This window comes from Phasianus colchicus, chromosome 1 (genome assembly GCF_987193195.1).
Source record: "Phasianus colchicus chromosome 1, bPhaCol1.hap1.1, whole genome shotgun sequence".
NCBI classification, from domain to species: Eukaryota; Metazoa; Chordata; class Aves; order Galliformes; family Phasianidae; genus Phasianus; species Phasianus colchicus.
In genome coordinates, this window is record NC_143436.1 from 56,101,904 (window position 1) to 56,116,036 (window position 14,133).

A 14,133-nucleotide genomic window follows, 5' to 3' on the forward strand; every position below is an offset into this window, starting at 1 on the left:
TTTCACATCGCTCTGATTATGAGAAAACAAATGATTTGGCTGATGCTGCTGCAGTGAACCCACATATTTTAAAATATTGCTAAAGGCCTTATCCAAAAAAAACCTTACCTACACATCCAATATGCAGCTTATGCAACATGTAGGTAACAGAATTCCATCTGGTAATTTTGAAGGCTTCTGCTCACTGGGTACCAAAGCCCAGAAGGCTCCATAAAGCCTACAGACACAACTTTAAAGTTCCCTTGGCCCCTTTGCATCCTGCTTTTGCAAATGCCCTTGTTTTGAAAGAAAGAAAATTTATGATACCTAACTGTGTGTCTAAGTCCATCTATGTTCTCATGTATAGAGGTTTCGTCTGCCAAAATGCTCCAAAGTAACAGCTTTCACTTGGTTGACTTTCTCCAAATATCATTAATATGCAAAATGCAGTTATGTTGCAATTATTTAGATCAACAATGACAGCAATCAAGATGTTTATACCTAGAGGAAGAGGAAAATTACAGTACAAATTTTAGGTAGTCAAGTTCTTAGTGATCGGGCAGAAGAGCTCTGATAATTCTAGCATTTAGGATAACTTTTTTCTTACTAATCTGTGTAATCTGTGTGACCATATAGAATACTAAAATCTTTCTAGAATAACTTTTTTTTTTTTTTTTTTTTTTTTTTACATCTTCAGGAAGTGCATTTGAAGAATACAAGTAGAGGGAACACAGGAAACAGAAACTACAGAATGTAAGATCATGCCATCCAAAAGAATGAAGAATGAATGTGCCATCTGCAGGATACTTTGCTGTAAATAAATTATTTGTTAAACATTGGAAGACTAAAAAACTATGGTTTAATAAGCTTGACGCAATCTCAACCAATGGGCATTCTCCCAGTGAACAATGCAACTAAACATTCCAATATTAAGTCTTTTAGAAAACAGAACATTTTAACCAGCTCAGAGCTAAAAAAAATCTGTGGTTGATATATTACTGTGTGTTAACCTCTTTTAGATGTCCTGCACAAAATCTCTTAAAGTCCTGTGCCCCTCAAAAGCCTACAAATTTATGGGCCTTTGATGGATCCAATTGCACTAAATTAACCTATGAACACTGGCTGCTGGAGTCATTCATCAGCCTTGTCTAAGTGGTGTTTTTTTTATTTGCACTTCTATACAAGCAACAGGCTGTTTGTTCTACAGCGTCTGATAACATTGTTTGTCTACCCCTTCATATTTGCACAGTCTGACATTCCCAGTAACAGCAGCAGTAAGGTAACATATACAGTTTTGAACATCCATTAATTCCATCTGTGACATTTTGACAGAACATGGGTTACAGATACAACTGTTTTAAGACAGCTTTGTTTTTCCTTCTCTTGCAAAGATGCAGTTTATTGCAACTTGTGAGACAAAAGATTTTTAAAGGCAGTTACAGCATACTTAGGCTCTCAAAGCATTAATGATTCTTCCAGTTCGCAACAGTATAGGTAACTTTTTTCTTCCTCCATATAATGCAGTATGTAAAATTTAGCATATCAATAATACACATATATCAAACAGTATGTAAAAATCTCTGTTTTATAGTACAACGGTGCTATTTTATAGTTTGTTATATGAAAGGGTCGGGCCAAAACAGTAATAGGTAAAAGCAAATATGGAAACATGAAGTTTAAATAATAAAATAATGCTGTGAATGTTTGGTTTAAATTACTAAAACGGTTATGGATTCCAATATGGAAAAAAAAACTTCCATCTTCACAAAAAAAATTCAGATATTTTTGCTTTTTTTTTTTTGCTGTTTGAATGATGGTGTTTTCCCCTAGTTACATGAAACACAGATTTATAGATGATTAGGTTCAGGAAAGACAATTAATAAAATAGTTCTCAAATAACTTTAAAAGGTAGCACATCGAGGCCTAAATCTTTCTGAGATATCAGAATTCTATTCAAAGAATTCATTATTGAAGGTTATTCAGGTCCTCTGCCATTTTATCTCTTCCCAAAATCTGATGTGACAGAATTGACTATTAATCAGCCCACTGCATCTCTCTGTAAATCAGAAAAGCTAAGCTAATCACCAAATTATGGTGTGGAAAGTCTTCAAGAAGAGATAATCCACACTGGCCTTCAATCTGCTACTTAAAACAGCTTTTCATACGCTCTCATAGGAGACATTTAACATATTTCCAGATAGTATCTGACATATAAACTTGATATGCAATGAGTTGATTCTAACATTAACAGCACTTTCTTTTACTCCATTTTTGTAAATCTATTCAGTGCTAGATTAACCATGCAGTAAAGGTGGATAGATAGCCAACAATTGTCCTAGAATGAACAATAAATTAAAGTGAGAGAAGGAAAGAGAATGCTGGGGAGAAGGCACTGCTCGATCCTGTGCAGAACTGCAGCATGGTTCCATGTGACTTCTTCCACCTCACCACCCTGCATGTAGCAAGGAAAGAGGTATCCCTTGATCAGACCCAAAGTGGGCATCAGGAATATGGTGTGAAGGGAGCAATTAGGAAGATGTTAGATCAGATTTGTAAAGGCAATATTTCTCTTTAAAGGCTCAAATCTGTCTCACCTTCTACTACATCCATGGGGGTGGACTGAATTGATTAAAACACGGAAAAATCTCTGTAGATTATATATTTTACAGTTTATCAAGAGTTTCTTGTGAACCAGACAGGAAAGGTAGGTCTTAAAAGTGTAACAAATTACTTCCCATTTTATTTCTCCTTAGGAAATTTGAGTTTCGTATTTCTTTCAAGAAAAGGGCAATATTTTCTTGTGTAATTCTTTAAATCCTTTCCCTTCTAGGAAAAGCATGCTTTTGTGCATAATAGGTTACCATCACACAGTAAAAACAGAACAGTGGATGAATAAAAGATTCAGCCACAGTTGTCACTGTGATAAGTATGTTGAAAAATGAAGGTATAAAAATGTAGATGGGGAAGCTAACCTAAATTATTTACTACCAACTCCATACAAAGTCGCAGCAAATCTGTTGTCAGTCATGGTTTTAATAGGCTTTTTTTGTGTGTGTGTGTGTGTGTGTTTGGGAAGGATGCAGAGGGAAGTGGTTTTAATTTCAATGGTTGCTACAAATTCTTAAATGCATTCTAAGAATGAGACATTATTTATAATCTAAAATATTTCTTATAGACAGTGATATTTAACATTAGAATTTGACAACTGTCTAAACAAATCCCAACAATTCTTGAAAGGATAGCTTTAATAATGAATAGTTTCTAACTTCAGAGGTAACACTTGACATTACTAGAGAAAAACAGTATCACAAAATGGAGACTAGATCTACCGCTATAGAGGTGAGAAATACATAGATGGGGTATGCATACTAGCATAAGAATTTTCCAGTCATAAGGCAGTGAGCACATGATATGCCAGTCAGTGAGAAAGAAAAAGAACTGCATTAGCTTAATAATCTCAATAAATCCGCTACTTAAAGAAGATGAAGTATAAGCCAAAACAGCTCCCTCCCAAATGTACAAAGTAGTCTGACTTGAAAAATTTCTTAATTAGAGATTTTCAAAAGGGCACTCCAGATATTTAGGAACAGTTCTCCTACTAGATATGATTTATTCTCATAAATCACTTAAGTGATAAAAAAAAAATCCCACTCTCCATCCTTCCATGTCATGTAATACACATGACAGAAGTAACAGATTTTTACATTCTAGAATTGACATAGACAGACATAAAACATTAATTACAATACAGAATGTCACTAAAGTGCAAATGTAAAAAAGTGAATTAAGCCTCATTATTCTCAGTTATTCAAATAGTAATTCACATCTAAACTCTCTGAAGTTAATATATCTCTTTCAAAGCCACAAAAACAATAATCATTAAGATTTTGAATGGAAAATGAATAAATATTCTGCTCTAAATGTACTTACATATACACACTCATATCTGTATGAAATACTGGTATGATTCTTATTGAAACCATTTAACATAGACAAGAAAATGAAAGCTTTTTTTACAGAATTGAATTCCATTCATAATTAGCAGCAAATTCCACCTGCTCCAGAAAGTAGGTGTTGAGTTAGCATCAATGCTAAACAGTGATTGATGAAGACTCTAGGTCAAGCACTGTGTCTTCCTGGATCTCCATTTTAATAAGCAAGTATATGATAAGACAAGATCAGAAAAATGCATGTATATTTGCTTTACCTTTTACTGATTTGGCCAACAATGCCAAAGTGGTGCTATTGTTTTGTTGAAAGTACTTGACTAAAATATAAAAGAAAGCATAAATATTTTTTTAATGTATGAAAATGACACTTATATAGGTATGGTTATTGAAATAGAAATACAACTAGCCATAACTTTTCAACTTTTTTTCACTCTAAAATGGCAAAGAAATCCTAAATCAATGGGGATAGAACAGGAAAAAAGATATAAAGAAGTGATTAAAAATGATACAAGAAGTCATAGACCTGGATTGCAGTTCTGGATCTTTTCTCAAATCTGAAAAACATATGAAGAAAAGAACAATGGATATGACTGAAAATCTGTTCAGATTACTGAAAATTCTGTACTACACCAAAGATTTTTAAGACACGCTCTAGACTGAAATCAGTGTTGAGTTTGGCTTAAAGTCAGTGGCATTATATGTTTGAGATTCTTATTGAACAGAAGTTTTTGTTTATATCTGATTACTTTCTCTTGTACCTGATTACTTTTCATAGTATGCCCCAAAGGAGTCACTACTTTTTAAAAGCAGGACAAAAAATGAACCTTATCTTATCTTATCAACGAATGAAGAAACAATATATTCCTAAATGAAACTGTTGCTATTGTTAATTTTCACCAGTTTCAAATTGTGAAAAAAAGTTGAAATATATGGCTAACAGTCTGTGAATTTTTTTAAAAAAGTTTATGTGGTCACTATGAGCATCCTAATGTGCAAAATTACACATTTCATTGTTTTGTTTTGTTTTTTAAATGATGGTAAATTAAGCCCAAGTAGAGATTCTTGGAACCTGTAGGCTAGATAGAATACTGATTTTCTGATAAAGGTAAAAATCATTATATTTAAAATGTTTTATTTTTAGTTTGAAAAGGAATAGAAATAATTTATTTGGGGACTCAACCTACACTGGTCCCTCTTTTAAGGATACTATTGAGTAAACAAGTCTTCCAAATGCCATTCTTATATTCAAAAACAACATTCATTCCTCTCTCCTCCTTCCCCAGTAAATCTAGTTAAAACACCATTGGAACGTAATTTTTATTATTTGTCTGTTACATTGGGGGATTGTTTTGCTTTGCTTCAGTTTGTTTTTATTTGTGGAGCAGGGGAAAGGATTAAGAGATGAGGCCTTCGAGTGACTGAAATTTTTCCTCTTGGGTACAATCCACAAAAATAATTTGCCTTGATGAGATTACTTATTATCCAATTCATGTATGGAAATAACATTAAGTAAAGTAGTCATTAACACAAAGTTTTTATTCATTCTAATCCTTCATTATACATTTTGCTTGTCACAGCATCGTAATATTCTACTGGACTTAAACTGTCCAAACGCACAGTATCTGATATAAATCTTTGATTTTTTTTACATGAAGGGTGTTATAATATCTGAAACTTGATTACATATAGTACAGTAAAGAGATACCAGTCTAGCAGAGACCAAAACAAGAAGGACCTCTCTGATGCTTATCTTACATTAGGAAATTTTATCTTAATTTCATAAAGGATGTGTGTACTTGTGTGTGCGTATATATATATACATATATATATTATATATGTATATATATATGTTGTTAGAATGTGTGTATGTGTACATGTGTGGGCATGTATATTATGCTTTTATTCTTTTTCCTCTCGAGTAAAATTTGAATTTGTTGCTTTTTACATATTATTTCACATGGATTATTTTCAATAATCCAATTGGAAGAACAGTGTATAATATGGGTGTCACAAGCTAGATCCAACATCTGTTTTTCACACCTCGAGAAATCACTTCATTTTTATATCATGAGACACTTCTCTGCTGTCATCAAGCAAATCTATTTATCTGTTTAAGTGTTTGGGTGTAAAATACAAACTCTGAGTACCTTATTTTGGAAATATCAACTTAAGAATTTTATTTCATCCTTTTCTGGATGACTTCTGTTAGGTGAGATTTTTTTTTAACTGTATTCGTCCTTTCAAATTAGGAATAATGTGTAATACAGAGAAGAATTAAGATTTCTGTCATTTAATAATATCTCCTCTATTATTCATAAATTAGATGCTCTTTACCAGTAGAATATACATTTCTCTATGTTACCCTTAGTGATTTCAGAAGTGGAAAAGACTTAGTACTATAAATTCATATATACAAAATTTTTTATAACTTTTTTGATATCTCTGTATTCTTCAGTGACTCCTTATTTTGCCACCCTGGCTCACAAAACTCATAAAATCATCAATGTTATACTTCTGCTGCTAAACACTCTTTCCAACTAATGTTATATCCATTTATAATATTTACATTCACACTTGATAGAAGTTTTTAAAAACAGCATAAACATGGTTGAAAGATTTTTTTCTTCATATTGTAAAGGTATGAACCATTTTTAATTGAAATCAAAGACATTCCACCTTACTGTATTTTACATTTGTTAATACCATCTCATTGCTTGGTAAGCAACAACAGAATAAATGCAGAACAAACAGGACTGTCCTCTATCTTGGTGATAAGATCACATTTCATGTACTCTCGTGTTAAAGAAAAAGTTTAACCAGATAACTATAAATACAACTGATTATGTGAAATTTATATTTTATAGTGAAATATCTAACTTTGTAAATTTTGAAATGAAATGAATATTCCATTATTTCTGGTTTACTGGCATTAACCTCGTCAGTGGTATGAAAAATTCACTTCTGCAGTGATCAGAGGCAAAGAACAGAAGACCAATAAAATGCTGCCAATGAAAGAGACAGAATGGCCTTTTTTCATCCACGGAGATGTATTCTATCTTAAATATAATTCTTTTTTAAAAGTTTAGATTAGGATTTAAAATTGACTCAATATAAATACTATATAAGTATGATACTCTTCACTATTTCCACTTAGAAACAAGTTTGAATATAATAAAGCACATGCAAGCTACTCAGCATGATACAGTAGATAAACCTTACTTTTTGATTTATAACCATTTCTAAGGAATTAGTTCAACTGAATTCTATAGAAATCCAGTGCAAGATGAAAAAATAAAGCATTGTTAAAAGTGTATAATCATAATAGTTGCCTGATTAAACTGTCTCATCAAATTAGCATCTCCACTGAAAGCGTAATGATACTGATAATGTTCTAAACAGCTTTACCTCTAGTATGATACTTCATGTTGCTTTTGTCAAAATGTGATAGTCCTGTTTTACAGTTTCTTAATTCTTGGAGTCTATGGGTTGAATAATAAACATTTATCAATCCTCCGAATTTTTGGAAACAAACTAGAAGAAGCAGCACCATCTGCTGCTGATCATCAGATAACACATGGGCTTCCTCTCCCACCAAATTATCTGCACAAGACACCCAAAAGTGCTAACTGAAGAGATCAATGGCACTTATTTTTCAGAGATCACCCTTTCAGATAGAAACATTAACTGTCTTATCTTCCTTTGCTGTTGGACTTCCATTGGTATCCTGTCTAAAACTGCAGTTTCAATGGTGCAGGCATGAATGTGGATACATGAATTTCTGATTTCACTACTGAATAACACTACTATTAACATTTCAAGTCATAAAATGAAACAGCGACAATTACTAAGTGTTCATTAACTAAAAACAATTTAAACTCTCTATTAAAGTTCTAACTGGATTTATTCTTTCTTTTTTAATTTTCTTGTGCTTACTCATAATACAGTGTCACTACTTGATGACAAATAATATTTCATACTGTGTATGTAACATCATTGTGTTGCAGAATCCCCCAAATACCTCAACAATGTCTTTGTTGCGCTATTCTCCCCATTTAGCACTTAAAAGCTTTTCTAGTAATGACCAATAAATCAAAAAACAGAGCTCCTAGTATGTATAAACTTAAAAAAAAATCAAGAATTTTTGCTAGTTTGCAGTTCATGTAATGTCATCTTGACCATTCTCTTCCCCTGTCTCTACAAGCTGTCTACAACTCAAAACTTTGTTCCATAAGTAATAGTGTATTCATGCTTTTAAAGGCTTTTATATGCTTTTATGGTAGGTAAAGGCTGGAAGAGGTAGTTGACTGATTTTTCACTTTTATCTACTTTGATTTCAGTAAAGGGCTTTGTCACTCTGTATACATAAAGGCTAACGCACCCTTTGGTTTGTAGAATGTACTGAAATGTTTGCAGCCCTCTTGGTATCAGGTCCAAAATGTGAAGCATTACTGTTAAGAGGGTATCTTTCTAATGTATTTGTATGTATAGCTTACACCTCTGTGAGGTCTAATAAAGGATTATGGTTAATAAAAAATGTGTTGAAAATTCCTCATCCACAAAGATTTTGCAGTACTTTGCATTCTTCTTTTTCTCTTCCGTGGCGCATAAATTTCAATTCTCAGAATATACCAAAACCAGAACACAATATAAGTAAGCCTCATTACAAAGATAAAATTGACATAGAAAGTTAACTACTTGCTCAAGAGTCTTGAAAAAAAAAAAGTGGCAGTAAAAGGAGTTATGAAATGTACAGATAAAATGAACAGTCAGTGAATTACAGGAATAAACCAGTATCTGAATTTCAGTGTATAACCTCTCACCTCACCAAGCTTCTTGCTATATGAGAACTATATGTGGCATCTTTGTACGTATTCCCATTTGCTTACAAGTACTTGGATATCTCTACTTGACTTAAGTACACCATAATTCTGTCTTTCTCTATTGATCATGGGCAATGCTTTACATACACAGACTCTGCCAGTAGACTCATGGTTCTGGGAGGCTTGTGGATAGCCTAACCACTATGAGTGTAAATAGACACAACAAAAGACTCTGACTCAGGAAGTTCCTAAATTATAAATCAAATGAGAGTAGGAAAGTTTCGTTTCATATTGCCTTCTTCTAGTGTTTTTCCCTGGACATTCATTTTGGCTACAGTGTGAAACAGTTTCCTGGACTCATTTCCCTATCTCATCTTCACTCTAACTTCTCATATTCTTATGTATTAACCCTGCTGACATTGTAGCCACTCTTGAACTGAAGTGCATATTCTCTAAGTGCACAACCCCTAAAATATTATCATTCACACAGAATTCTTTATTTTATATTTAAATATTAACAATCATTTTTAAACCCATATTGTCTTATCACAGTACTTGAAAAATTTATAGAGATTTCAGTTTGAAAAAATATTCTTTACTGTCTGATGACAAGATACAGTTAACAGAGACCACAGTAATGTGTGGGATTGGCAACATGGCCGTAAAACATTTTTAAAATACATTTGTTTGTAGACTTAATCACAATTTTTAAAAAATTAATCATATGTATCACACACATTATCATAAGTTTCCAGTATGTATCAACACAATCAAAATAAAAACACTTGCCAGGGATAAAGAAAAAGTCTAAGAAATGAATAATAGTTCACAAATATTCAAACATTAATGGCCAAGTCTTCACTTCCGTTTTTCCTCAGATGAAGGTAGTTTAATTTATAGAAGTTCTGATCAAAGAGTTATTGCAAATTAACCACGCCTTCATATTGGCTTACAGGAAAATCATCTTATTTATTGCCCCAGCTTGGAACTGGCTTTGGGTCACAGATAAAGAGAAAATCAGTCTACAAATCAGTTGCTGCTTGGTGGCCAAAGGACTTCTGTAAGCTTGGAAAGAACTAGGAATATCATTAGCAGCTGTTAAAAAATGTCATGGAAGAAATTCTTATCGTATAAGTGCAAAGTTGGTATTCTGCGTGAATTTAAACTGATTTTCCCCGTCCCCACTCCCCAGAAAGCTTTATTCAGTGACATGTGGCTTTTTCTTTTATTTTTTTACAATGTTTTCTTACTGGTGTCTTCTGGTTAAAAATAACTTTATTTGCACATTTTCTTCATTGTGACTTAAGAATTTATATTTCACTTATTCAACTTCTGTTAATTTATTTTTAGATCAAGTTGATTAGTGATGTTTCTAAGCCAAAACCCATATCTCAGTGAAAAGGAGTTAACTCAGAGAAGTATGTTTTACCAACTAAGAAGGTGACAGAGATATTAACATTTATAACAGCTTGCACATGCTGCGCTATGTATGAGCCATATACTGATATTTTTCTGGCTTTCTGAAGTCAGTTGTCATTTCTATGTTTTGACAACCAAAATATACAGAAGAAATTCAACAGAAATGGAAGAGGTATGTTAGTCAAACTGAGATTAAACAAAGAGGAAAGCAGGATTTCCAGTTTACTGCTGGGTTGTTTTTTTGTTGTTTTTTGGTTTTGGGGGTTTTTTTTGGGGGGGGGGAGGAGAAAGAGGGGAGGGAAGTGTTTGTTCTTAACCTTTAATACAACAAGCATTTCAATTAAAATGCACTGTCTTCCAACCAGCCACCAAGCCCTCCAGGACTCTAATTCTCAACATCTGCATTATCCACTAAGTAATATTTTCACTCTTTTTTTTCTTTCCTCCTGTAGCATTTATCACGTGTTCTTGTTACATAGTGATGCACTTCAATAGGAAAAGCAACAAGTGCAGAAAATGCCTGGCCAGTCTTCCCAAGAACAACAAAAAAAACTGGTTAAGTCTACTGATCTGGGCTCTGTCTCGAGAGAGAAAGGTTTCAACACCTTCAGGCTGAAAACTGAATCAAACCAGATTTCTCATCTTCGGTGTATATGGTAATGATCTCATAATTTGGAAAAAAAAGTAGAATACTAGCATTTTCAGGCTGCTGATTTTCCATTATTTAGCATGCATTAAGCCTTTCAATAAGATCAGTGCGTTTGAAGACTTAAATACTATATAGGATGGTTTCCAGATCCCTGTGTAGCTTACAGGTGGGAAGGATATTTTAATTCTTGAGACAGAACAGCTCTGGACATATAATACACCATACAGTTTTTCTTCACTTACAGATATTTTAGGTTAAAAGAATCTAGAGCAGGGAAATTCAGTTATTTTCACCTTTACCAAGCCACAAAGGAAGTTGCTGGTTTTTTATCAGTTTTTGTCTAAGTGTTGGTATTTCAGATATCTATTTTCTTTAATTCTTGCAAATAATTTGTTTCCTGTACCTTCATTATTTGTATTGTAGTTCACATTGCAGACATACTGGGCTACTACCTGTGTTTGCAAAGATTTTATGGAAGCAACTTTGGACTGCAAAATTCCTATTATAATCTGTATTCACACTGTGCAACAGATCTACTTTTCTTATCTAACATTCTTCAAATCCTTGCTTTTCTGAATATACTTTATATTATTGCCTTTTTTTTTTTTTTTTTTTTTTTGCAGATTTTCATCTGTATATCATTGCTGGTACTTCCCAGCTTCAAATATTTTTTAGTACACATAACATACTCTTAGCTCTTAAAACCAAGTCAGTCAGTAGATTTCTTGGTAATCTGACATGCTGAGCATCATCTTTCACAGCTTTCTAAAGTCTATGTAACTTAATATTTCCTGTTGTTCTTGTTCTGTATAAATAAAATTTAGGGTTTTGTTTTTGGTTTTTTTTTTTAGCACAGCTTTTCAACTTAGTTCAAATACTGACTGTTCTCTGACATGCCAGCAGCACACAGGCAGCTTCAGTTAAATTAGGAACAGTTCTTCTTATCCCTAGTTTCACTTTCCACTCTTTTTATTTTAGTGTCAATACTGCATGTAATCACAAAAACGAGATAATTGAATAATAGCTGAACTTGCAATATATTAATGCTGTAGTTCCCCAAAGACTCTGGTAAGTCAATATATTGTTGTTTTCAATGTGTCCCCTTTAAATCAATTTTTAAATAAAACCTATATTACTATAACTATACCCTCATAAGTATTTGACTGTGTAATGCATTGTAAGTCCATTAATATATATGTAACATAAATATATATATTCGTTCATCAGCTCATGATGTTCCGAGGGTTGGAGCATCTCTCTTATGAAGACAAGCTGTGGGAGCTGGGCTTCTTCAGCCTGGAGAAGAGAAGGATTTGTGGAGACCTTGTTGCAGCCTTCCAGTATTTATAAGGAGGGAAATTAACTTTATGAAAGGGTAGATAGTGATAGGACTAAAGGGAATGGTTTTAAGCTCAAGGAAGGAAGGTTTAGATTGGATGTCAGGGGGAGGTGCTTCACAGAGAGAGTGATGTCAGCTGCTCTGGGCTCATAGGCTGTACAGAGAGGCTATGGATGCTCCGTACCTGGAGGTGTTCAAGATGAGCTTGGATGGGGACCTGAGCAACCTGGTCTAGTACCAGATCTGGAGGGTGGTGGCCCTACCTGTGGCAGGGGGGTTGGAACTCGATGATCCCTGGTATCCCTTTCAATCCAAATCATTTTATGATTCTGTGATTCTATGATATGTCCTTTGTTACTTCAACAGAAAGCTATGCAATGTATTTTTTTCTGATTTTTTTCTGTAGTTACTCTTTTTACTTCCTTCACTAATATTTTTCAACAATATTTAATAATACATTGAGGCCTCACTTTAATTAATGATTTTAAATTACTGTATGCCTTTCAAAGAAATAATAAACTTAATGGTTCCTATATTTCACATATTTTCTAATTGCCTTGCAAGTACTCAAACTCCTTGATTTTTTTTTTTTTTTTTTTGCTAGTTACCATTTTTCTGTTGTCCCACTTCTTTTCCCTGTTCCTTTACTACTTCTTGCTTTCTATTCCCTTATCCAGTGCAAAAAACATCACTCCCACATATTTTCTGATTTTTTGAAACAGAATTCATGTTCGCGCATGTTTATTTGTACAAAAATATGAGTGCCAAACATTCTTTCACCATCCCTCATGCTCTAGTAATTGTACATCCAGGGAACCCCTCAAGAGAGCATTTTCCATACTATCTGGTTTCTGTGTGAGACAGTAAGTCTAGGCCATGAGGAAGAACCTTTGTCCTTCTCTTTGCAGTGTCCACCACTCCTTCAAGCTTCTCAGCACCACAAAAATAGTAATTATTTGCTTAAAGTTCAAAATTTCCAACTCGTTCATTATGACTATCACACCCTCAATGGAAAATGAATGTTTTCATTTTATTTTGTGATACACAAAATAAATTCCCCAGTATTATACAGCCTACTGGTGTCAGATTGTCCCTGCTAACCTGATTAACATATCAGGGTAATTCATGCCACCACAGTGTTTTCTCCAGTATCTTATGACTTCTTTCTGACTTGTTACATTAGTTTCTTAAATTCTCTCAAGCACCCAAAAGGATTAAGAATTAATTTTGATTCAGATACACCTAGCATTAGTGTTGCTTAGCAGTTCTTCCAGATAGCTCTAACTTCACTACTGAAAAAAAATAGTATTAGCAAAGCAAGGGGGTAGATGTTATACTTCTGCTTTGTTCACATTTTCTCCACAGCCAAAGACAATGAGAGAGTTTTCTGATGCATATACTAAAGTATCCTTTCTTTTCTGCATAGTGCAAGTAGCCAGCAGTTTCCATCCTACTATCCTTTATTACGAGAATTTTTCCAGATATCTATACAATAAGTCACAAAAACAAGAATATATACCTTCCCTTTCAAGGCAACAACATATTAAGATCTGGAATTGTTTTCTTGAAAATCACTAGAATTTTTAGATGATTTAGATAGGACAACTTGATGAAGACATGAAAGGCTTTGCTCTTTTCCCATCACAAATTCCTTATTACTTTAGACAAGACTGTAAGATTTTTGTATCCAAAAGTATCTAGCTAACAACTGGAAGTGTTAATACTTCTGTAGTAAGGAAACATTTCAAACCCTCATGGAGCATGACTGTAGAGAACTACGGCCTGGCAATAAAAGCAATGGGAATAAAATTTATAGTCCTCTGTTCATTCCATTTTAAAAGAGCATAACGTGGAGACAACCCCCTTTAACTTGCTCCTGTTTTCTGATGGATTAACAGATTCTAAACTCTAGAGAGTAATTCAAGAGGCTGTAAAAGTTACCAGATTATTAGAATGAAATGGATGTATGCAGAACAA

At 33.5% G+C, this 14,133-nt stretch overlaps 1 protein-coding gene across 1 annotated transcript in view; it reads left to right on the forward strand.

The window, feature by feature from the left end:
* Window positions 1-8,472, forward strand: part of IGF1 (insulin like growth factor 1) — a 57,751-nt gene extending 49,279 nt beyond the window's left edge. The window contains exon 4 of the mRNA XM_090143740.1: window positions 677-8,472. Coding sequence (XP_089999866.1) covers window positions 677-736 — 60 coding nt within the window. The 3' untranslated portion in view covers window positions 737-8,472. The remainder of the gene's footprint in view (window positions 1-676) is intronic.
* Window positions 8,473-14,133: the final 5,661 nt, after the last annotated feature.